Here is a 26832-nt window from a genome sequence, read left to right on the forward strand (position 1 = left end):
CACAATGAAGAGTAGCCCACACTCATCGCCAACTAGAGAAAGCCTGCGTGCAGCAACAAAAACCCAATGCAGCCAAATAAATAAATTTATATATATACAAATTCTTCTAAAATATAGTAATAATAAATTTTTTAAATTTTTAAATAAGATTAAAAATATCAAAATTTAGCTTACAACTCTACTGTACCAGAATACATACACACACACACACACACACACACATAATTTCTGAATTCTTCTTGGTAAATCAGTAAATTCAAAATGCCTCTTGGTAAATTTCAGCTAGGTGTTTAATCCAAATGTTCAGCTTCTCTAGTATGATCAACTCTAGTACATCTCTAGTATGTCCAACCTCACTATTTGTCTTAAGAACACATTTATTGCATTTTTAGAATATTCTTCAATAGGATGATCCTTATTTAAGAGTAAGTAACCTTTTTTTAATTTAGTTTTTTTTAATTTATTTTTTATTGAAGTACAGTTGAATTACAATGTTGTGCTTATTACTGCTGTACAGCAAAATGACTCAGTTATACATATATATACATTCTTTTCATATTCTTTTCCATTATGGCTTATCACAGGATATTGAATAAAGTTAAGAGTAAGTAACTTTCCTTATCATTTCCATTTAGCAAATAAAATGATGCAAGAAGCATAGGGAAGGGGAAAAGATAGATTTTACCAGAGAGATTTCTGGGGAAAATAGAACATGTTTATGAAATGTTAATTATTTAAAGCACGTATAAAATTCCTCAACAAAATATTATAAGGTTAAAAACGCTTATTAAAAAAAAGACGTGTCGCAACCTAATGCAATTTAAATTGTTAAGTCTCATTTTCTTTAATTTCCTCATTTCCTAAGTCTTGTTTTCCTGATTCATTAGAGACTGTTTGTTAGTTTGGGGTTGCCAAAGTGACCACTCATAATAAATTTCAAAGTAAAAGTATTTTCAATAAGAATACCCTTCTTTTCTCCTATAATGCCGTTTTACTTCATCAGATGAAACACTTCGGGAAAGGATCAACTTAGCAATAATAAGAGACCAAAGGGTGCCATTTTCCCTGGATCTAAAAGAGGAAAAAAAATTCCGTTTTTAAAGTGTACTTAAGAGTTTTAAACAATGCTTACCTGGATTCCTTATACAGAACTAAATAAATCACCTTGTAAGGGTATCAATTCACACAGCACTTCTGCACCCAAACAACTGCTGTTACCAAAAGGATTGGGAACTTAACTTCTGAAACTCCTTTACAGCTGATATTGAGCTCTCATCCAAGGCAATCCCAAAGCCCCTCAAGTTCCAATAGGGGAGATGACCTTAAAGATTAAGCTTGAGGACCAGAGGTTGCAGCTGGAAAGAGGACATATCCCAGAGGACACCGAGGATTGTTGAAGTTGAGAAAGCAAGGAGGTATTGATATCCACTGAGGAAAGTTCTGAGTGTCAAGTATGTAGAGTGGGACTGGAAAGGAAGACCTGTTCAGCCTGGGGCCTCTGATACTGCAAAGCATACGAAAAATACTACAGGCAAGTGAAAAACTCTTCAAGAGAGCAGTTCAACACAGTAATTTCAATGAGCTAACCATCAAACTGCTATAACCTCTACAATAACTCTGTTTTCATACCTACTTCCTCGTCTAGGGGAGAGGGTTTTGTGGTTATGATATTAAGACACACCTGCAACAACATGCAAGGTAAAAGGTTAAATTTAGAGTAGTGGAAGGATGGGTTACATATGTCAAATTAAAATAACTTCTACAGCACTGTCATCTGGCCCTTGAATGTATTTATGGATTTAATAACACAGGCAAAGTCCAAATATCTCACCAGAAGAGTAAATCAAGTACTTAGTATCCACAAAGTATTTATCATTAAGAAATGGGATTAATTTAGATAAACTCTCTGATTCAAAGATTAGCATGAAGTGGGCTTACATTTTAAAGACACAAGCCATAAACTAGCAAAACAGTCATAAAAAAATGGAAATTGAAAGAGATTCTTACCTGTTAAATAACAGCTGTAAAAGGCCAGAAGTATTACCAAGTCCACATAAGTTATCATATGTAATATTCATTTTTTGAAGCATTTCACAATATCCAGTTAGAAAAATAGGTGGATTGTCTAATTCTTCATACCACTGCAATGAATAGAGCAGTTCTGCAACTAACAGAATGGACAACACATTATTGAGTATACTTTGTGAACAGACCTTTGAACTGTTTTCACTTGTCCTCCCCATTCCCTAACATTGTTATGCCCACTAATTTCAAAATATCTATGAACTGGGATTTCCCTGGTGGTCCAGTGGTTAAGACTCTGCACTTCCAATGCAGGGGTCACTGGTTTGATCCGTGGTCGAGGAACTAAGATCCCACATGCTACGTAGCGCAATCAAGCAATCAATAATCTGTGAACTGATTTTCCACTATTTGATGTTCAAGTACGGGGAACTAAGATCCCACATGCCGCATAGCACAGCCAATCAATCAATCAATCAATATCTATGAACTGATTTTCAACTATTTGATGTTCAACTATAATGAAAGCTGAGAATACCTGATACAAAATATCACTCCTCTCCCAAACATTACTTGGTCCCTTTTCTGATTAGTTAAGAATGTGACAGTAACCTAAGTTATCAGAGAGAGATACTGGAAGAATCTTCCTACTATTTTTGCCACAAATGATAAGAAGTTGCATCCAGGATAAACAACTAAGCGACCCAAGACCTGAGAAGTTCAAGTCAATGTGTTAAGAAATGGGAGAGGGGCTTCCCTGGTGGCGCAGTGGTTGAGAGTCCGCCTGCCAATGCAGGGGACACGGGTTCATGCCCCGGTCCGGGAAGATCCCACATGCTGCGGAGCGGCTGGGCCCGTGAACCATGGCCTCTGAGCCTGCGCGTCCGGAGCCTGTGCTCTGCAACAGGACAGGCCAAAACAGTGAGAGGCCCGCGTACCGCAAAAAAAAAAAAAAGAAAAAAGAAATGGGAGAGAGCACAATCTAGTACACAGGGCATGGGCCTAGGTGACAGACTAGTCTGGATTCAAATGAGCTGCACACATCGTTATCAGCTAGGATAATACAAATCTACCTCACGGGACTACTGTGAGAAGTAAATGACCAAGTATCACAAAACCTGGCATGTCACAGGTTTTCAATACATAATTAGTCACAACTCTCTTTTATAAAGCCAGGTATGGATTTTGGAGTTAGAAGACTTGAAACCTGGTTCAAAAATCAAATCCCATCCCTTGCAAGTTCCAGATAAGAAAAACAACAAAAATTATTACTCTAATTTCCATTGTTGTTTTTGGACAGATTCACTCTATGAGTAAAGTAAAGAGCAGGCTAATCTCCTTGACCTCAACTGCACGTGGAGTTCGCTCACCACGAGAGGTGTTCCAGCTTTCTTCCACAGAGCACAATATTCTCCTCTGCTAGTAACTGTACTCAGCTGAGGGCTCACAATCAAAACTGATACAGGAATTATGCAAGTCCTTTCAGGCCATTTTGTACAGGTCACACTGCTACCTACAATTCTACACTATTTCCTGGAATGGGGGAATTTTTAAATCCTTTTGAAATTCAACACTTGAAGCTCCACTTGCTGGGAAAAAAAATTATTGCCCTATACAAAGGTAGATTGATTCAAAGTTAATTGAAAATTCAGAATCCTTGATGAAATACAAGACTCACTTAACCATTTTCTTTAGGGTTATGTGCCATAGGATGCGCTTATATTGATGTCATGCCAACTAGAGTAACATCTTATATCAAATTCTGCTCTATTGCTAACAAGACTACAGCAAGATACTCAGTATGATTCCATTTGATTTGCAATTTAACATTCATCTCTTAAGTGTCCTCAAGTTTCTCATTGCTAAAATAATTAAAAGGAGCTGAGGATTTTTGATTCTTTAAAGATTTAGATTGAAGTATAATCAAAATTATTTCAAAATTACATTTTAATTACTTCAAGGTTTATATGTATTTATCTGAATGCTCATATATACTTACTTATTTTCTCAAGCTCATTATTTTCTAGGACTATTTCCTTTTTCAGTGCAACTAATATCATTTTGCTCAATAATGCTGAAGTACACAAATGGCTGGGAAGTTTCTTTGTATCTTGTTCTTTAAAATCTGTTTTGAAACACTCATAATTCAAACTCAGTCTTCCTTCTAAAAGAGGTCTATGCAACCACTATAAAAAAAGAATACATTAAATTATACACAAAAGCATTCAATAGTTCAATTAATTACTACTTCTGCAATTAAGAAGGGAACAAAAATAAAGTTATTAAAATATCTTCAAAATGTTATTAGAATAACTTCAAAAATGAAGCTATTGCTAGTTTACTAGTAAAACCACAGAAGCCTAGAAGTTTGGTTTCTACGAACAGAAATTATCAACGTGTGTGTTTCTTTAGGATTCCTTCAGGACAGAACAAGGTCTTATTTACCTTGTACCATGGCAACTGCCAAGTGTCAACTGGTAACTTGCAAACAGCAAACACCCAACACAGGAGCATTCAAAGGCAGAAACGCAAAGTAAGATACTCATTTCATTTACTTTTTTTCTTCCCCAGAATAAAATTAAAATATTTAAGCTTGCATGAAATCCAAACTTCAGAATAAAATAAGTACTCTCCAATCTCAAACATACCTGCATAGGAAGAGACTGTCTCATCTTTTCCCATTCGCTGTTGTCTGGCATTACACTTCCTATATAAACTCCCAGAAGATAAGTATCTTCACTCTCTAGAAGCGCATTTAGCAAATCATCAACAGCAGACAAGAGGACCTGAAGACTGAAAATAATGCAAATAACTTAACCACTACAGTTATGTTATAACCAATTTGAATACCCTGGTATATATTAAATACCCTACGGAAGATAGGGTATTTAATGAACAAAAAAGACAATTCAAAATAAAAGTAAATCGTCTCTCTCTCCACCCTCCCCTCGTGACTTACACACAATCAAACAGGGGATTTTATCCAACATTTTATAATTGAAATCAAGTGCTGCTTCTAGTTCAGAAAGAAGGTGAATGACCTATTTCAGATCAGATATTTCTGAAATATAGCTACTTTATTCCATTAAAAGAGTATGATAATCAGAAAAAGATTTAACCCAACCCCAGTAGCTCTGGATGCATTCTCTTAGTTTTCATTTTTATATATGGATTTAGGCATGAAATGTGAAATACATCTGCAATTCAACGCCTTACAACAGTGGCTACCAGACTCCCCCAAAAAATAAACAATGAAGGACAATCATTGTCCGTGGTGGCCATAAGAGTTTACGGTTACAATCCATACCAGCCTAAGACACAGGTCAGCACCCCTATCACATCACTAACCATAAATTATTATGGTCAAAACAAATCACTCTCCAATTAACTGAGCTTAAATGCATGATCATTAAAACAAAATCCTTTTGAAAAAATCTGTTTGGATCTTCCCTTAGAATCCTGTAGATTTCTTACATAACAAGTCTTTTTTTTTTTTTTTTTTTTTTTTTTTTGCGGTACGCGGGTGTCTCACTGTTGTGGCCTCTCCCGTTGCGGAGCACAGGCTCCAGACACGCAGGCTCAGCGGCCATGGTTCACGGGCCCAGATGCTCCGCGGCATGTGGGATCTTCCCGGACCGGGGCACGAACCCGCGTCCCCTGCATCGGCAGGTGGACTCTCAACCACTGTGCCACCAGGTAAGCCCAACAAGTCATTTTTCATAGGCATTCACACTAATCATGGAACCTTATTAAGGACAATGATCAATTACTAAAGAGACACTCTGCAACTGAGCACAAAAAAAGGTTACCTTGTGATATCCAATGATGAAGACTGAACTTGGTTTTTCAGCCACAGAGCAGATAAACGTAGGAAGGTACTCTGTTTATATGTGTCACCAGTTTGATGGACCAATAAATTCACACCAGAGAGCCAAGTATTTTTCAGTTTACTGATAAGAAAGTCTAAAATCAAGATGTCAACAGTGATTCATAATCCCTATGAAGTAACTATAATCAGTACAAAATGTCTGAAAGAACTCATTGCAGATCTGAGATTTGTAAGGTACCATCAAGAAAACATAAAATTACTATTCAACGGCTAAAACAAAATAACTATGTCATAAATACACAATAATGTAAGCTAACTCATGCCATATAAATGTAAAAATGCTAAGATTTTTAAAGTCAGCTTTTTTCTGCTCTGAACTTATTTATAAGAGAGTTGACCTTTTGGAGATATAAAAAATATTATACCATTTTCAAATAGAAAAGTTAGTATTAAAGAAAGGGTTGGGGAGGAGGCTTTTCCATTAAAACCTTTTTTTTTTAACAGTATTTTTTACATTCCTTTCACAAATAAGTCTGAATTAACATATAAGACAGGAATATAGTCCTTAAAAAGGGAATCTCAATTTCATTTTACTATACACCAAGATTGAATGTCTTTAACTATAAGAGAAGAAGGTATTAATGTCCCCCTTTATAAATATGGAAACTGAGGCAACAAGAAATTAAGCAACTTGTGAGAGCTACTGAGTGAAGGAGCTAAGATGCTAACTCACCTATCATGGCCCCTTTCAAAACCGTTTCCTTGATATCAAGTAAAAACTTTAGACATATGTCTACATACACCTTTAACTTGGTTTCTAAAGCTGAAAGTGTTTAAGATTTGTAGTCCTTTACTCAAAATGCTTTCAAAGTTCAAACACATTATGATTCAATTAATAAAGCCTGGGCACTTACACTATGAAGATCAGAGCCGGAGATTCCCAACAAAACATTTGAGCAGTAGGCTATTACCTGGCAAATGTGTTTTTTCTTTGCTCTCAGCACACAACTGAAAGAGAGTTAACAATAAATCTTCAGATGATGGCATTAGCAAGCATCCTTTTGCTGAGCTGAAATAGTTATAGGCCACATCACAGATAAAAGACACTGATGAGTCATTATTTTCAGCTTCTGACAATTTCTTTGCTTTGGATAAAGTTTCATGAAGTTTAACAATAATTCTTTCAACATATACTTCTCCAATCAAGTAATCTACAGAAAAAAATTCAAACAGACAAAATACAAGAAATATTAACAGTGTGTTTTCCTTTTTTTAATCTTTGTTTTTAATTTTTTAACCAATGTATTTTAATACTTTACTTGGGGTTAACATTCCATCTTGGTCTCGCCATGTGTTGTTTTTTTTTTTAAAAAGTTGTTTATGTTTTATATAAAAGAAAATCACATCAACAAATCAATCTGTTCCCCACACATAAAAGCCCTCACATTAAAAAAAGCTATTTTAAATTAAGTAAAAAAGCAATGCTAGACAAAATTAGAGTGAATGGCTAAATTCAAAACCCTTTAAAATATAAAACTAAAAGTATTAAATATCTTCCAAGTCATGTTACAGAGATTTATAAACATTTAGGGTGCTTACAAAATTCAGATATTTGAGTGAACTAAATCTTGTTATTCTCAACTAATATTATGCAAACTGAGCAGCATGGAATCCTCCCAAAAGGTGAAAAAACTACTCCCTCCCTACTAAAAAACAAAAGCCATATTTTTACCTACCATTTTTAACATGTTGGGATAATACCAAGCTTAAAAGAGACCATCTTTCTGAGAAGTAAGATTCAGAAGATACTGTGGATTCCAAGTCCTTATTACAAAGATGATCTGCCAAGGTTACCAATTTCTCGCCAAGGATATCTCCTTTTAGCCAAGGAGTTACTAAAGCATGTTTATCTGAACTAGAACATGCCTAAAACCATAAAATTAAAGCAAAGATTAGAAGCAAGATCAAAAAGTAGACTTGCCAAAATATTACTTGTACCATATTACCTCCTTTCATCATCGTGGCCTCAACATCGTCCCCCATGCCTCCTCCTCAAGTTCTAAGAAGGCTGGTATCTTCCCTATTCCCCACTAAGCCTTGCTTATGTATGCTTCCATGCTTTGTTCATTCTATCTTCCCAACCATAAATATTCCCCTTCTTCTTTATTTATGAAAATCACATCCATTATTTGAGATTTAGTATAAATCCCACCTGCTTTGTGAAGTCTCCCCCATCCATGCCAGCCCATACTCATCACTGCTTTTCTCTGAATCTCTAGAGCACTCACTAGGTTGTATTATTATTTATAATGTTTCATCTGTGTATGTGTTATTTCCAATGAAACTGTAAGTTCCTTGAGAGCAGAGACTGTCTTAAACTTCTTTGATACCTGCTATCAACACTGCAGATATATTCAATGAATAATGAATGAACTTTAAAGACAGATTTTAAAATGCTCTACAAATATTAAATTTTTGTTAATTAATTTTGCTAAAGAACAATTAACATATAATAGTGGTAAATTACTTCAATATGAACAATGGGACTTATCATTTGCCCAAATTTTCTGAAATAGTTACTGGGGTAGATAGCTGACAGCAACTGGTTTATTTTCGTGGGGTGGGGAAGCAAGGAAAAAAACTGTAAATCCACCCCCAAAAGCATGGTGATCCATGTTCCCAGAGCTTCTTTTGGTTTAAGGGCTGAGAAGAAAGGAATTTGCAACTTGGCTCATTTCAAAGCAATCTGGAAAAAAAAAAAAAATCCAAGTGCAGATTGGGTAGTGCCCCCAAAACTGTTTTATCTCCTTATTTAAAAAATTGTAGGTAATGAGAGCTTCTATTTTAGTCCAAGCTTTACCACTATTCTGGCTTTATGACCTTAGACAAAGCTCTTAACCAAAGCTCTTAACCAACCTGGGCCTATTTCCTAATTTGAAAAATGAAGGTTAACTTAGAAAATCTCTAAGGTTCTTTCTGGTTACAAAAGTCAGGTTTGTTTTTAAGGAAGCTGACTTTAGGACTCTGCTCATAAAGTATGATGTTGCATAAAAACAAGAAAAACTAGAACTTAGATGGCTATAATATTGGCTTTCCTACGATAGCTTACCAAATAAAACCAATCTATTTTATAGAATCCTACAGAATCCAAAAAGCAAACTTCTGAATAAAATGTCTCTCCGGTTAATAAGACATGAAGTCCAACTTCTCAATGTTTTAACATACCCACAGAAAGAATCTAACAGGGGTTAGGGAGACTAGTTAGTCACAGAAGTACAGGAAGCAAACACTGGCTATGAACTTCCAAACACTGCCCAGGAAGAGTCTTCCAAACAGATGTACCTGAACTACAGATGTACCTGAACCTGGCAGGTACATTCCTAAGTTGGAAATGGATATATCCATCTTTATCTCATCAAATTATTAACTATATACTTTTGCTCTGATTCTAGACTTATCAAGCAGCTTTCTCATAATCTGGCTTTTCACGTAGCCTGCCTATAGGGAGAGGAGGTACTGAATAAAGTAATTCAAAATGGTGTGCCAGTAAGTTATATTTCCCACTGAAAAAGAGTAAATTAATACTCTGTATTTATTTTGTAAAAATAAACTATGGGGGAAATAGGGAGTTATTGTTTAATGGGTATAGTTTCTATTTTACAAGGTGAAAAAGTTCTGGAGATTGGTTGACCAATAATGTGAATAAACAACACTACTGTACGCTTAGAAATGGTTACTCTGGCAAATTATATGTTTTTTTCAACATAATTTAAAAAGACAGAAAAAAAGAAACTTGTAAATTAGAGTTATGTAAGTAAAATTTTAAAATAATGAAAAAATTATTTAAGAAAAGGAAGACTTTTAGGCAGCTAGCCATAACATTTCTATGGTTGGAAAAGTGTTACATTATATCATTTACATCTTCATTAAGAAAGAATACTTAAAGCCATTTAAAAATTTTTCTGAATTATGTTTCTTGATTTCTTTGTATTATTTTCATCACTAATTTTCTTACTTAGTCAAATGGCAATTAAATAAAGGTGGGAAGACTTTAGTTTGCCTGTATAGTATTCCAGGGTAAAACAAACTTAATTTCCTGATGCGTTCTACTCAAAGCTAGAACCATTCAATCCATTTCTACAGAAGAAAAAATAACTAGGATAACAGCAGAAACCTTAGTTTAAAAGATAAACTAAGATAAATGCTTAACTCTTCCTCTGTTACCCACTAGGGAAGAGATGCTGGATCTTCCAGAACCTGTTCATTCTTCCCTGATACTCCTAACCAGAAAAATAATACTATAGAAAGGTGAACACCATGGCTTCTCAAATTATGAGAAGAAAGTTACAATAACAAGGAAGTTCTCTAACAGAGACACCTAATCACATACCATTATGTGAATATAGCTGTGGTTTAATTTTTGTATACCTATAAATACAAAAAAAAAAAAGAGAAAAATCTCTAAGATACCTTTTCAATGACCTGAAGAATAGAATTCCATTTCAGATCCACCTAAAAGAAGAAAAAGAGAAACAATGTGCTAGAAAAAACAGTAACTGGTAAAATTTTTTATAAGTAAATGAAGTGACCATGGAACCACTACAAAACTAAAACATTTTTTTAGCAAGTCCAGCTTTAAAAAGTATGGACTGAAAGAACTTACCCTTTTATTACCAAGCTTTTGTCATCTTAACATATTTACTCTTACTGAACAGCTACCCAGAAGTCTCACATACTTCCCAATCCCAATCAAGAATATATTGTCTTTAAACTGACATTCATAGTTAAGAAACAGTCCCCAAATAACTCCCATACAGGTCTCGTTCTACTCATCCATAATCAGTGTGCCAGTGTAAACCATTATAGTTTAAAAAGATACAGGGAACTCCCTGGTGATCCAGTGGTTAGGGCTCCATGCTTTCACTGTAGGGGGCACGGGTTTGATCCCTGGTCGGGGAAGAAAGACCCTGCATGCAGGCATGCATGAATGAATGAATAAATGAAAATAAAAAGATACAGAACAGTAATACCTCAATTAGATCATCCAAGACAGCTTTTCTTTCCATATGACTATCACAGCAACAAAGGGCACTGTACAAAATGTCCACCAAGAAACTAGCATCCTTCCTTTGATCTTCATTTAGCCAACCTATTACTTTCTGGTATAAAAACTGTATCGCGGGATTTTTTTGTGCCAGTTTGGCTATTTCAAGAGGTTTGGCTTTGACAATACTCTGTTTTTCATCACCTAACAGCACTTTAAATACTTGGCTTGAAGAGAAGGAGTTGAGCAGAGTGGAAAGAAACCTTAGATGTTGCTCTGACTTTTGTTCATTGACATAATTAACACTCATTTCTGCTAGTTTACAGACTAAGTCTTCCAAAGGTTTTTTCCTTAGGGGTGATATAAGGTCTGAGCAACTGTGAGTGAGAGAAGGTTCAGCCATTAATTCAGAGCCTCCACTATTCTCTCCTTCTGAGGAGACATATTTCTCATTCTCTTTATTACTTTCAGGCATCTCATCAGCAAATCTAACCTTACCAACGTTTTTTTTATTTAACTTCAAGGAGCTCTTTGGCTTCTGAAGGACCTGTAATAGGTTAGAAACACCCAAAACTGACTTAACATCGGTTTCAGGCTCATTGATTTTCTCAACACAGATCTCTGACAGTCTTTCCCAGAAATTCAGTAGCACTTTCTCCAAACTGTAAGCTGTTTTATCATCTTTATCCAAATCTGCTTTGGCTTCCCATGAACTTAAAGTTTCTGCCAAATGGTTAAATAGCTGCTCATCTTGCAATCTTGGGTCTTTGAGAACTGCATCAATAAAAGGAATCAACTAAAAGAGAAGGTAGACATATTAAAGTTCAGTTGTCAGGGAAAATGAAATTTAAACAAGGTATTTGTAAAACATTATAAATTTTCATATTTAATAACTGAAAAACATGAATTTTTTCCCAGGACTATGAAAAGAGTTAATTTGAACCTGAAAATCATCTCCATATCATTCAGAGAGCCTAACGATTTCACTGTATCTCCCCGAATTACTTCTTTTTTATGATATAATTGACGAAGATCATTGGTCATCAACTCTTTGGATCTTCTGAACTTATTCAAAGTGTTTTGCTTTTTTCTAAACCAATATGAAAGACATATAGGACCCACAGAATTCAGAATGCTTTCTCTTAAATTACAAAGATAAGAGAAATTAACTATCTGAGACATCAAGTAGGATCTAGGCTTATGTAATCATATTAATTTCCTACCATAAGGAACCATATTCCAGGACCCGCTCTCATCACTAGTTCTAAAAGCCAAGTACAATTGCTCACAAAAGGATAAATGTACTACATATTTTAGAAGGAACAAGATCATTATAATATAAACTAAAATACAAAATGTTGAAAATTGCATCTTCTAAATTGTTTTGCATTGCGACTCTCTAAAACAGAGTTTGTACAACCAGAGAGTGACTAGTACTTAGGCATTATGGTATTATGATAACAACTAACAATACAGAAATTTTCACTTATTGGTCAGCAATACACATTACTTAATTTGTAAATCGTAAAAATGAAATCTTTACAAGGAAGGCTAATTAATAAAAATGGCAACAAGACACAATGAGCTTGATTCTTTATAGTTAGTGTGCAAAGGCACTGATGATTTTTACATTATAAATACCTGATCATTGACGAGCATCTCTTCTATCTCTTCCTCACCTAAGTTTTGCTGCATTATAAAACGTAAGCATTCAAAAAAAGCAGATATTACTGCTGAGCACTCTGAAAAGCTGGTTTTGGTTCTTTCTGTTGATAGCCTAAGAAATAATAAATACCTGTGGCTTATTCCTTCATGAAAAAGAAAATAAGCAATACAAAAATACCAAAATAAAGGCATGAAAAAGAATTTCTAAAAATAATTTCTTCAATGAAAAACTAAGAACAACCAAAATACAGCCCGATTAGAATATAAACTTGAAGAACTATGAAAAATAGCATATCTTCAAAAATGTATCAACAAAAGATAACATATTTATTTTCTATTCATGGACCAATTCATCTGCAAATTTCAAAGAGAGGACTTAACCAAATAAAGATAATACTGTAGTGGAAAAAAAAATTTTAATCATTAATAAAACTGGGTATCTTTTACTAAGTTCAACAAATACGCTGAAATGACGTTTTAAGTGTGACTTTAAACAGCTATTATATTTAAGTTAATGGGAAAGTTCACTGGTTCATTTTCTGCACTCAGGCATTTGTATTTATCAACATACCAAAAAATGGGTCATTGAAAAAGAGCCTATTTCCACCTAAGGGCCTTGCCATAATTTATCTCACTTTCTGCTGCATACTACCACTGAAGTGTTGAAAGTACCCAAAAAAAGAATTCCAATTGTAATTCTCTGAAAACTTTAAAAGTGTTTAATGAACAGCAAAACAATTTGGGGAAATTTACATATGATAATAACAAGTATGTCGTTCTGCCCATTTATGAAAATAAGAAAAAATCTATTTTGCTTTAAAGGTCAAGAATTTAAATTCCTTACCCTGCAATTAGGGAGGTGAGAAAATTTTTGAAGAAATCCAACTTTGGATCTGTAATAGACTGAGGGAGTTTGCTGATAAATGGCAGAAGATAAGGATATATGACAGCAGCCAGACCCCGACCTCCTTCACGAACCATAGCTGACAGCTTGGGAAACACACTTTTTTTTGCATTTACATGAAGCCAACAGTCCTTCCCAAAAAAAAAAAAAAAAAAAAGATTATAATAATAATTAGAGATCATAAACATACATTTCCCAATTAAGAGAGAAGACATACAGACTCTCAAAAATAAAAATCAAGTATTCTAACTAAAGAGGGTCAAAATCTCTCACCACCATTAAAAACTAAAAGTCTGAAATTATAAGAAATTTATTACATTTAGTAATTATGTATACAACATACTTCCAGGACAATATTGATCAGAAATAACTATTTAGGGACTTCCCTGGTGGTCCAGTGGTAAAGAATCCACCTTACAATGCAGGGGACGTGGGTGTGATCCCTGGTCAGGGAACTAATATCACACATACTGCGGGGCAACTAAGCCCGCACGCCACAACTACTGAGCTCGCGCATCTCAACTAGAGAGCCTGTGTGCAGCAAACTACAGAGCTTGCACACACTGGAACCCGTGTGCCACAACTACAGAGCCCACGTGCCCTGAAGCCTGCGCACCACAACTAGAGAAGAGAAAACAACCCGCACGACACAACTAGAGAGAAGCCCGCACATAGCAACGAAAGATCCTGCATGACTCAATGAAGATCCCACGTGCTGCAACTAAGGTCTGAGGCAGCCAAAAAAGAAGTAATATTTAACTGAAAAGACTTCTATAAAAGCTGCTTTCTAAACAAACAAACAAAAAACCTGCTTTCTAAAAGGGACAGCAATATTTAATCTTAAATATAATATTCAGATGTTGATTTCATTGGGCCATATAAGTTTTAAAGGATATTGATATGACTAAACTGAAAGTAAAATAAAAATGCTATACCATTTTATAGTCAGTTTAAGATTTATACAAAGCTTTGGATTAAATATTTTATTCCCAGGAAAGCATTTTTCTAGCAAGTTTTAAATATTACAATCTGATAGGCTCTCTCACATGGTATCTAAGGCTTCTAAAATACAACTAAGAAGACAAATATTCCCAGCTGTACTAAATGTACCTCTTTAACCTACCTCAATAGTTGTAAGTGTGTAAAGCACAGCTTCCCAGAGAGCAGGGCATACAATGGGGTCACTGTCATCAATGCTAAGAAGGACAGATGGGCTCACTTTGGATGCTTCATCTTTCATCAACTGTGGAGTACGCTGGCACAAAGCAGAAACTAACTCAAAATAGGCTGAGCGGATCTGAAAGAAAAAATGGAAAGCTGAATTAAACTAAAGCCTAGTCAAGGTATGATAAAATTTTATTTATGGTAATGGCAGGTAGGCTATTCATACTAACCCTTCCATTAATAAAACTAAAGGGGCTAGAAAAAATACTTTTTAAAAATCTGAAGAACACCACAGAGCTTAAAAGACATTAGGAATTACCAAGCCAAAAGTGAAGGCAGAAAGAATTCAACTTTCTATTTCTTTGGCTCAAGCAAATACAAATCCTCTCTAGTGTAAGAAGCCTTCATTTGGGGGCTCAAATTATCCCTATGAATATACTAGTCAGCACAAAGTTAAATACAGCCAAACAAAAAATAAGACACCATGACCCACTATGCAGAAACAAAAGATAACACAGAGACCTGAGACTTTAACTCTTATAATTATCTATCAGTTACAAGCTCCATATCAACAATGTTTATTATATTTAAAGAAACAAAAGTTTAAAGAAATTTGAACGGAAAACGATCTTAGAAAAAGCACAGCAAATCTGAAAAAGAAACAAGCACAATTCCTAAACTAAAAATAAATACACAAATAAATAGAGCACAATTCATAGTTTAACAGCGTCATACTCAACATTAAGAGTCTACAACTATTTCCATTAAAGTAAGAAACAAGAAAAGGAAGCCCGCTAACACTTCTATTCAACGTGGTACTGAGAACCTAATTAATACAGAGAAAAGGTGGAAAAAAAGAAACTAGAAAGTAACCCAAATTACTGTTTATAATCATAGCAAAATAAAAGGCTATAAAAAATATTCCAAAAAATCTAAAGACAGGACTTCCCTGGTGGCACAGTGGTTAAGAATCTGCCTGCCAATGCAGGGGACATGGGTTCGAGCCCTGGTCTGGGAAGATCCCACATGCCATGGAGCAACCAAGCACGTGCACCACACCTACTGAGCCTGCGCTCTAGAGCCTGTGAGCCATGACTACTGAGCCTGCACACCACAACTAGTGAAGCCTGCGTGCCTAGAGCCCATGCTCCGCAACAAGAGAAGCCACCGGAATGAGAAGCCCGCGCACTTCAATGAAGAATAGCCCCCGCTCGCAGCAACTAGAGAAAGCCCACGCCCAGCAGTGAAGACCAAAAGCAGCCAAAAAATAAATTAATTAGTAAATTTTTTAAAAATTTAGGAAAAGGCAAGCTAAAGACAAATAATAAGAACAGGAGGAAGAGGAGCTTCAAGATGGCGGAGGAGTAAGACGTGGAGATCACCTTCCTCCCCACAGATACATCAGAAATACATCTGCATGTGGAACAACTCCTACAGAACACCTACTGAATGCTGGCAGAAGACCTCAGACCTCCCAAAAGGCAAGAAACTCCCCACGTACCTGGGTAGGGCAAAAGAAAAAAGAAAAAGCAAAGACAAAAGAATAGGGACGGGACCCGCACCAGTGGGAGGGAGCCGTGAAGGAGTAAAGGTTTCCACACACTAGGAAGCCCCTTCGTGGGCAGAGACTGCGGGTGGCGGAGGGGGGAAGCTTCGGAGCCACGGAAGAGAGCGCAGCCACAGGGGTGCAGAGGGCAAAGCGGGGAGATTCCCGCATGGAGGATCGGTACCGACCGGCACGCACCAGCCGGAGAGGCTTGTCTGCTCACCCACCGGGGTGGGTGGGGCTGGGAGCTGAGGCTCGGGCTTTGGAGCTTAGATAGCAGGGAGAGGACTGGGGTTGGCGGCATGAACACTGCCTGAAGGGGTTAGTGCACCACAGCTAGCCAGGAGGGAGTCCGGGAAAAAGTGTGGACCTGCCGAAGAGGCAAGAGACTTTTTCTTGCCTCTTTGTTTCCTAGTGCGCGAGGAGAAGCGATTAAGAGCGCTGCTTAAACAAGCTCCAGAGACGGGCGCGAGCCGCGGCTATCAGCACGGACCCCAGAGACGGGCATGAGACGCTAAGGCTGCTGCTGCTGACACCAAGAAGCCTCTGTGCGAGCACAGGTCACTCCCCACACCGACGCACAGCGCCTCAGGCTGGTGCAATGTCACGCCAGCCTCTGCCGCAGCAGACTTGCCCCGCATTCGTGCCCCTCCCTTCCCCCCCCCCCCCCCCCCCCCCCCCGCAACCCGGCAGGAGTGAGCCAGAGCCCTCGAATCAGCTGTTCCTTTAACCCTGTCCTGTCGGAGCGAAGAGCAGACGCCCTCCAGCAACCTACACACAGAGGTGGGTCCAAATCCAAAGCTGAGCCCCGGGAGCTGTGCAAACAAAGAAGAGAAAGGGAAACCTCTCCCAGCAGCCTCAGAAGCAGCAGATTAAAGCTCCACAATCAACTTGATGTACCCTGCATCTGTGGAATACCTGAATAGGCAACGAATCATCCCAAATTGAGGAGGTGGACTTTGGGAGGAACGACATATATATTTTTTTCCCTTTTTCTCTTTTCGTGTGTATGTGTATGCTTCTGTGTGTGATTTTGTCTGTATAGTTTTGCCTTTACCATTTGTCCTAGGGTTCTGTTTGTCCGTTTTTGTTTTTTTTTTAAGTATAGTTTTTAGTGCTTGTTATCATTGGTGAATTTTTTTTGGTTTGGTTGCTCTCTTCTTTCTTTCCTTTTTTTTTTAATTACTTTAAATTTTTTTTTAATAATTATTTTTTATTTTAATTATTTTATTTTACTTTATTTTATCTTCTTTTTTTCTTTCTTTTATCTTCTCCCTTTTATTCTGAGCCGTGTGGATGAAAGGCTCTTGATGCTCCAGCCAGACATCAGGCCTGTGCCTCTGAGGTGGGAGAGCAAAGTTCAGGACACTGGTCCACAAGAGACCTCCCAGCTCCACATAATATCAAACGGCGAAAATCTCCCAGAGATCTCCATCTCAACACCAAGACCCAGCTCCACTCAACGACCAGCAAGCTGCAGTGCTGGACACCCTATGCCAAACAACTACCAAGACAGAAACATAACCCCACCCATTAGCAGAGAGGCTGCTAAAATCATAATAAGGCCACAGACACCCCAAAACACACCACCAGACGTGGAGCTGCCCACCAGAAAGACAAGATCCAGCCTCATCCACCAGAACACAGGCACTAGTCCCCTCCACCGGGAAGCCTGCACAACCCACTGAACCAACCTTAGCCACTGGGGACAGACACCAAAAACAACGGGAACTACGAACCTGCAGGCTGCAAAAAGGAGAACCCAAAAACAGTAAGTTAAGCAAAATGAGAAGACAGAGAAACACACAGCAGATGAAGCAGCAAGGCAAAAACCCACCAGACCTAAAAAATGAAGAGGAAATAGGCAGTCTACCAGAAAAAGAATTCAGAATAATGATAGTAAAGATGATCAAAACTCTTGGAAATACAATGGAGAAAATACAAGAAACATTTAACAAGGATCTAGAAGAACTAAAGAGCAAACAAACAGTGATGAACAACACAATAAATGAAATTAAAAATTCTCTAGAAGGGATCAATAGCAGAATAACTGAGGCAAAAGAACAGATAAGTGACCTGGAAGACAAAACAGTGGAAATAACTACTGCAGAGCAGAATAAAGAAAAAGAATGAAAAGGATTGAGGACAGTATCAGAGACCCCTGGGACAACATTAAACACACCAACATTCGAATTATAGGGGTCCCAGAAGAAGAAGAGAAAAAGAAAGGGACTGAGAAAATATTTGAGGAGATTATAGTTGAAAACTTCCCTAATATGGGAAAGGAAATAGTTAATCAAGTCCAGGAAGCACAGAGAGTCCCATATAGGATAAATCCAAGGAGAAACATGCCAAGACACATATTAATCAAACTATCAAAAATTAAATACAAAGAAAAAATATTAAAAGCAGCAAGGGAAAAATAACAAACAAGGGATCAGGTTAACAGCTGATCTTTCAGCAGAAACTCTGCAAGCCAGAAGAGAGCAGCAGGACATATTTAAAGTGATGAAGGAGAAAAACCTACAGCCAAGATTACTCTACCCAGCAAGGATCTCATTCAGATTTGACGTGCTCCCAATGCAGGGGGCCTGGGTTTGATCCCCGGTCGGGGAACTAGATCCTGCATGCATGTCACAACTAAGAGCTCACATGCTGCAACTAAAAGACCCTGTGAGCTTGGGACTTCCCTGGTGGCGCAGTGGTTAAGAATCTGCCTCCCAATGCAAGCGACACAGGTTCGAGCCCTCGCCCAGGAAGATCCCACATGCTGCAGAGCAACTAAGCCCGTGCGCTACAACTACTGAGCCTGTGCTCTAGAGCCCGCGTGCCGCAACTACTGAAGCCCTCGCACCTACAGTGCAAGGAAGAGTAGCCCCCACTCGCCGCAACTAGAGAAAGCCCACGCGCAGCAAAGAAAACCCAACACGGCCAAAAAAATAATTAATTAATTAATTTAAAAAAAGATCCCGCATGCCGCAACTAAGACCCGGCGCAGCCTAAATAAATAAATAAATATTTCTTTAAACAAACAAACAAAAAGTACATGTATAAAAATTAAAGGGCTTCCCTGGTGGCGCAGTGGTTGACAGTCCGCCTGCCGATGCAGGGGACACGGGTTCGTGCCCCGGTCCGGGAAGATCCCACATGCCGCGGAGCGGCTGGGCCCGTAAGCCATGGCCGCTGAGCCTGCGCATCCGGAGCCTGTGCTCCGCAGCGGGAGAGGCCACAACAGTGAGAGGCCCGCGTACCACAAAAAAAAAAAAAAAAATTAAAAAAATTACTAAGTAAAAAGCAATAAATGGGATGAAATATAACACAGTATCATTAGTATCATTTATGTGAATTAAAAACACATGCAAAAAAGCTGTGACATGCCTAACAGAGAAAATTAGATAAACTTCATTCAGGCATGATGTCTAGTGCTGTTGTGTGGGAATTCAAAGTTAGTGAATCAACAATATACATTAAATAAGGTGTCTTTAAACAGATACACATAAAACAAGGTTATGTACTAACCAACTGTCAAAAATGTCGTGACAAGAGACTAACAGGAGCCTAAGCCTGCATTTCCCCTAAGAGCGATGCTTCGGTGTTCACTAATTCAGTGTTCATGGACTTCACAGAATATAATCACAGTAAGTAATGAGAATCGACTGCACAGACGAAAGCACATACATTAATCACACTTAGAACGGGCAGCTGGTGGAGGTGGAAAATGGAGACAGACAGACAAAAGGGAAAAAATAAATACATTAAAAGGAAGAGACTTGCACACACCCAGCAGTTTTAAGGTGCCATGAACAGAGGAAGATGATGATTCAACTCTGAATCTGAGGTCCAAACAACTAAATAAAAAAATGAAAATAAAAGAACATTCTAGTAAGACAGGTAATTCAGTCCCACCACAAAAATGTGTCTGCAGAATTTTAAACATAAACAATAAACATGAAGCCTAAATAAAAAATAACAAGATCAGGGGAGAAAAAGGAATCAGAGGAATATCTTAAAATAAAAAAGATTAAGATACCTGAGGTATACTGTGTTTTCCATACTTCCAAAACTTATTCTGTGATAAAAGAGTCTTAAATTTCTCCTCCAGAGAATCAAGCTCATTATCGGGTAGGAGGCAAAGCAATTTTTTCAATGCCAATAAGGAACAAGTTACAACCCGATAGAATTTAGCTTCTCTTTCTTCCTCTGGAATAGTTCTTGATGTAAAAAGAAAATAAATACATATAAGGATTGAGAATAGGACAAACTACATATTCAGCACTTCTATTTTAAACGTTTTATCATTGAATATCTACCAAAGTTGCTTTATCTCTGTATTCATTCTCTCTGTGCCAAACCCCCACAAAATGCCAATATACATAGAATTTTAATCACATATTATTCGAATACTAAAAGGTGAAAGTAAATCAAGAGTTGTGGCTTGAAATAATGTGCATGTACACTGCTCTCAGTAGCAGTTAATTGGATGATTAGAGAATAAATAACACTGCACCTAAGAGTACTTTCCCTTACAGATTCTTAATAGTTTGATTAGAACACAAGAGTAAAAAGTAAATGGAACATCTTACTATTCTTACAATAGAACTATTCATAGTTCTTCAACTATTTTCATCCAGACCTTAAAATGGTTCCTGCTATGACTGTCAAAAGGCAAATGTGGAAAAAACCTAAAAACATCTCTTTGTAAAAGAACCAAACACATGTGCTCCCAGATAATTCAAGTTAAATAGCGGGACAACTTGCAGGTAAAAGCACTTAAAACAGCACCTGGAAAATAACACTATATTAAGTATTTTCACCTCTACATTTAGCATCCCTTTTTTAAAAAATGTCACATTGAAATTATCATCTTATTACCTATGAGAGAAACATAGTTTCACTTAACCTGAATTACACAGAAACAATACAACTTACTGTGGGTCACTGAGTGTATCAGGCGTTTCTTTTATAAGATGATCCTGCAGCACCTATGGGGGGAAAAATGCCATAGACTTGAGATTTTATTGAATTGTCAGTGGTGAAGAGACAGAACATAAACTTCATCTTAACTAAAAGTTTTTATCCCCTTTCTCACAAAAGTAGCAAAATTAAGTAGCAAAACTAAAAGGTTTGAATTTTACCAATTTTTTTTCCCCTATCAATCCCCAAGGTTGGCACCTGCTGGGGTAAAGAAGGATAAGGTACTTCTTCCAAACACCTCCAGTTTCCACTGAGAGGAATTTTCCCTTAAATACTCCTGGCCTCTTGCGAGTCTCCATTCCTCTTGCACACAGCAGTGAAGTGAATGGGATGTCCGATTAGTAAGTTTGGGAGTGAATTAGGCTCTGCTTTCCTCGCCCCTCTTTTTTGAGCACCTCCCTGCTCACAGAGTACACACATTGTGCTCTGCTCCATCATGGAGGAAGGTTTAAGGCTCCATTTGAAATGCTGAGTAAGTCTGCTTACTTCTGGGGTACAGTACTAGCAAGTCCACTGTTCCAGTATCAATTTTATCAGCAATAATAATAACCAATATTTACTGAGTTTTTCCATTTACCATGTATTGCTTTGAGCACATTCCATGCATTAATGAAATCCTCAAAATAACTCGATGAAGTACAAGTTAATTCCTACTTTAACAGATGAGGAAATGGAAGCACAGAAACTTGCCCATGGTCAAACACCCCAACTAATGGCAGAGTGGACTAGAACCCAGTGGTATGACCCAGAGCCCATGTTCTCTTACAGACACTATGACATTTTGATCTCATTTGCCTAACTCCTCTCTAATAAATTTGTTTTGAACTTAGGAAAGTTCAAACCCAATATCTGTATATCTGTGACACAGCCAACTAAAGGTAAAATAATGGAGGAAATAATCCACATATCCAATGATCAGTTACCCATCCATAATAAAACCAAGAACAAAAAAACAACCAAATAAACAAAACTATGAATAGCCAAATTAATTATCTCAAAATCCATTTTCTAAAACTCTTAAGTGTCCAAACTCATGATACTTCACTCATAACATTCATCACTTGATATTTTAAAGAAACCAATGATATTTAATTTATAGTTGGGATAGAGAACTCCCTTTGAGAGTATGATTAAACCTACAAACCCTAGGGAATTCCCTCGCAGTCCAGTGGCTCGGACTCAGCGCTTTCAAGGCTGGGGCCCTGGTTCAATCCCTGGTGCGGGAACCAAGATCCTACAAGCCGCGCAGTGTGGCCAAAAAAACCCACACAACTACAAACCATCACCCTAGAAAAACAACTCTGGTACAACAGAAAAATAAAGAATGTAAGAACCAAGAACTTAAAGGGGGAACTAGAATGCATGTGTGTGTAGAGAGATGTTGGGTGAAGAGATCAGATAGGTAAGAAGGCACCACATCATGCAGAGCCTTGTAGGCCAAGATAAGAAATCTAGACTTGTAAGTATAATGGGAAGCCACAGAAAGGTCGACTAACTGAAAGGAGGGAAGCAGGGAGAAAACAAGGGAGGAGGAGGGAAGGTGTTTAAGTAGGATTATACATAGGGTGCTATGGAAATATAAGAGTACTAAATAGAGAAATAAATGTAAGCATTATCTTTTTTAAAAAAATGTTTACTTCTCCTCAATGGACTCACAGCCCATCTATTTTTATTTCTTGGTATAATACTAACAAATTGGTGTCTAGTTTTTTCCAGTCCATATATAAGGAAGAAAAGAAGGAGAGAAAAAATGAGGAAGGACAGTATTGTGTACAAACTAAAAGCCACAAAAGTTATGGCTGATATCGGTCTGGCAAAACTGCTGGCCAAGTGTTGGAGAAACGTATATCTGTTAATGGGAGTATCATAAAAAACCGGGTAAATAAATATTTTAAAAAATAATAAATAAATAAACCTATTCTTAAAAAAAAACTGGGGAAAAATCCCAAATGTGTATTAAAATGAAAGAAGTTAAATAAACTGTTGTATATCTATATATACAAAGGAATACCAGGATGAAACAGATCTGTATACATGTATTGATTTGAAAATATGGGGAAAAAAAGTTTAGATTTGATTTATAGATGTATTCTTTTTTTAGATTATATATTACAAAGCACATATCTAAATATTTTTAGATACAGTAAATTAAAACATTAAAATAAACAGGGAAAACTTAAATCATTTAGAAAGATCCAATCCAAAAAGTTAATTATGTTTTAAAAAGCCAAAATGGTCAACTTTGGTAAACACCATTTAAAAAACGCAATCTTCCACTGAAAATATTTCACTTCTCATACCCTCACAATGCTAGGTAAAAGAGCTGCCTTTGTAATACGCTTTATATCCCTTAAATACTTTAAAAATAGATACAGAAAGGTTCCAAGGACTTACACTTGTAATTTCATCCTTACAAAATGCTATGGCTTCAGGCTGCTTGCTTGGAGGGAAAGCTGCTTCAAAGGCATCTTTTGCTGCAGATGCAGCTGGTGTGTAAGTATCACACTGAGCCATTAGCCAATAGCCCATTAAACTTTTTAAGTAAGGAGCCAAGTGTTTCTTAACTTTAACGATAAGTTTTTCAAAAGCTTGCTGTGTGGCTTCTCGAACCCGGCGGTCATGATCCTATTGAAAATATAATATGGTTTAAAACAGCTCTAACCCATAAAAATAAATACTGACATTTCTGGGTATGCGATGAAGACCCATTAATAAGAATTCACCTATGCACAAAGCTAAACTAAAATCAATAATTATATTAAAAAACTGATTAATTTTTCCTTTTCCCAATGAGATAAAAATGACTGTATTCAAGATAGAGTCAGGGCTAAACCTGGAATAAATAAGCAATTCATTCTCATTCTTCTGCAGCAAGTATACAAAGAAATTACATTGTCAAAATTTACTATGGCTTAAAAGTATCTAGGTAATTCTATTGTAAGGACCTAACAGACTCCTTTTTACAACCCAACATGATCCAATCTGCATAATAATATTGACATAACATTCCATAACCCTCATCAAAAATGAATCATATAAATTTGACAGTCCCCACAACTTCAACCAAAAACAAAAACAAAAAATACAAAAAACAAAACAAAAAAACCACAACAGAAATAAACTAGTCAAGTCTTAATACTTACTAGTGAAATTTTGCAGAAAATTCTTGGCCAATATGGAAGAACTCCTTTTACAATTTCCGTGTCTCTCTCTGTACACATGGTTCCAAATTCCTGCATAGCCTAAAATAAATTATTAAAATCGTTAAGGATCAACAGCCATAATATTGGCTGTTGATTATATTTATGCTGTTCTAGAAGCTTAGTCTATTTTATGTAACGTGAGAATACACCATCCGTGTTTGTGTCACATGCGACTAATCTGAAGAGTTCTTTATAGGTTACTATGGTAGAAACTTTTCAGTTGTTTTAAAAAATATATAAAACGTACACAAACAAAAAAAAACCCCATTTAAAATTATAGAGTCAAAATTACATTACTTAATAGGAAAAAATGTAAAGCCAGAATTCCAAAGTGATTCTAAAAAGTGCAGAACAACAAACTAACTTATAACCCAGAAGATAAGTATAACCTAAAGTCTGTATCAGCAAAAAGTACAATTGTAAAAGTACTTATTAGTGATGATTCTTCATTTAAAAGTACTTATTAGTGATGATTCTTCATTCTTCTTTACATAAAATATGCCAATGACATTTTAACAAAAAGATTTTCTTGATCATTTTAATGAAAACAATAAAACTTGCTTTTAGTTTTGTCGTGACATCTTTCTTTGAAAGTTTTCGCAGCACCATTCGGAAATCAGAATCCACAAGACTGTCTATTTCTTCAGCTCCTTGAATAGCAGGAACATAGCCTAGGTCACTGTGAAATGTTCCAAAACCAATAAATCCAGGCACTGTTCCCTGTTCCTTGGCAAGGAGTTCTGCAGCTCGGCCACTGTTTGAAGGCTGGTAAGAAAGTAGGGAGAAAAAAAGTTAGAGTCAAGGAAGAGTTCAAAATTTAACTTTGAGTTCTTTGGAGTAATTACTTGACAATTCCCACAATGAAGCAAACTTCTATTTGAGGACTTTTTCCCCCTAGCCTATGCATCTATTGCAATGTCTGCCAAAGATAAATATTTTTGTCACCAAGAATTTAACAATAATGATCCTAGGAGCTATTTCCTAGTTTCCTAAACATCAGAACCATGTTTTTAAAGTTGCGATTACAAGCCATTAGAGGCTCATGGGCCATGACAACATTTTAAAGCAATAGAACAAAATTTTAAAAATCAGAATGTAAAACATATGGTAAGAATAAGTACTGTTTTATGAAATTTTTTATTTCCAACTTTTGTATAAATAGTATGTATACACATATATGTATACTGTGTAGTGATTAACTCATAAATGGATATCTCTTTATTCATCCACTCATTCAACAAATATTTATTAAGCAACTACCCTAGGACAACTCTAATGATAGCAACTTCTAGACCAGGAGTTCCTTGTGGGCAGACACACTCATTTCCACATACCCAAAGCCTAACCAAATCTCTTTGGGCTAAAATGGTTACAAATTACATTAGTATGTACATAAAAATCAATACAATGATCAGGATATAAGATACACTCCTTTGTTTTGAAACACAGTCAGTGGCTTGTTTGATTGATACACAATATAGTAGCTTCCAGTACTAAACATTAAAGGATTCTTTGTGACAAAGAAAGAAAGTACTTGAACTGTTGAAAGAAATTAATGTATTCATTGTCATCTAATAGGAAAATGTCTCAGTTCAATGTCCAGGATGACATCACAACCCATCTAAACTCACCTATTTCTTATTCCTCCGTAAGAATGTCTGAAAATCCAAATGTGTGATTCAGTTTGTTCATAACTAGCAAAACTGTGTTTGGGAAAATCATTTATCAAGGAATAATAATCTGTACTACTTTCTAAACTGAAATGAGTGACCAGAAATGAAAATGATAGACTAGATATTTTTTCAAAACAGTGGCACTTGGCCTAATTTCAAAAAAGGTTCTCTATTTTAAAACTTTATTAAAATGAACTAACATTATTCAGTTTACCTTTCTCAATATTGATACATGAATAAAGAGCTACAAAGGAAGTTAGTGAATTATAATTCTGAAAACTATGATGACATTAAGACATTGGAGTTTTACCCATAATCTCATGTGTAAACAGTTTTATTATGAAACAGAATAATGCAATAGTATAAAAAGCTAAAAGCTAAAGGAGTCAAGGTTGAATTCTGAACTGACCTGAAGACCAGAACTGACAGTGATAACTAAGTACAGAAAAGATATCAGATGTCGTTTCACAGAAACAAATTATTTTCAACTAATTGTATCTTTTTTTCAATGTCTACTTTGAACTTAAAATGTAGTTACTGTTTCTTGTTACCTTCTCCACTGTACATTAGATGCTCATACCCACAGTTCAAAAATTAAGAACCTCGATACTATTTCTGGCAGTTAATTGTCTCTTTTTTTTTTTTTTTTTGCGGTACGCGGGCCTCTCACTGTTGTGGCCTCTCCCGCTGCGGGAGCACCGGCTCCGGACGCGCAGGCTCAGCGGCCATGGCTCACGAGCCCAGCCGCTCTGCGGCATGTGGGATCTTCCCTGACCGGGCACGAACCCGCGTCCTGTGCATCGGCAGG

At 36.7% G+C, this 26832-nt stretch overlaps 1 protein-coding gene across 1 annotated transcript in view; it reads right to left on the reverse strand.

Annotated features, from left to right (window-relative positions):
- LTN1 (listerin E3 ubiquitin protein ligase 1) overlaps window positions 1-26832 on the reverse strand; it is a 55104-nt gene that overhangs the window by 24812 nt on the left and 3460 nt on the right. The window contains exons 2-18 of the mRNA XM_060150800.1: window positions 24913-25116; window positions 24292-24390; window positions 23543-23773; window positions 21104-21156; window positions 20205-20385; window positions 14588-14761; window positions 13405-13595; window positions 12537-12672; window positions 10882-11691; window positions 10322-10363; window positions 7588-7777; window positions 6823-7062; window positions 5832-5985; window positions 4671-4815; window positions 4022-4208; window positions 2008-2167; window positions 967-1071 (exon numbers count right to left, since the gene is read on the reverse strand). Coding sequence (XP_060006783.1) covers window positions 967-1071; window positions 2008-2167; window positions 4022-4208; window positions 4671-4815; window positions 5832-5985; window positions 6823-7062; window positions 7588-7777; window positions 10322-10363; window positions 10882-11691; window positions 12537-12672; window positions 13405-13595; window positions 14588-14761; window positions 20205-20385; window positions 21104-21156; window positions 23543-23773; window positions 24292-24390; window positions 24913-25116 — 3302 coding nt within the window. The remainder of the gene's footprint in view (window positions 1-966; window positions 1072-2007; window positions 2168-4021; window positions 4209-4670; window positions 4816-5831; window positions 5986-6822; window positions 7063-7587; window positions 7778-10321; window positions 10364-10881; window positions 11692-12536; window positions 12673-13404; window positions 13596-14587; window positions 14762-20204; window positions 20386-21103; window positions 21157-23542; window positions 23774-24291; window positions 24391-24912; window positions 25117-26832) is intronic.

Source organism: Lagenorhynchus albirostris, chromosome 5 (assembly GCF_949774975.1).
Source record: "Lagenorhynchus albirostris chromosome 5, mLagAlb1.1, whole genome shotgun sequence".
Taxonomy (NCBI): Eukaryota; Metazoa; Chordata; class Mammalia; order Artiodactyla; family Delphinidae; genus Lagenorhynchus; species Lagenorhynchus albirostris.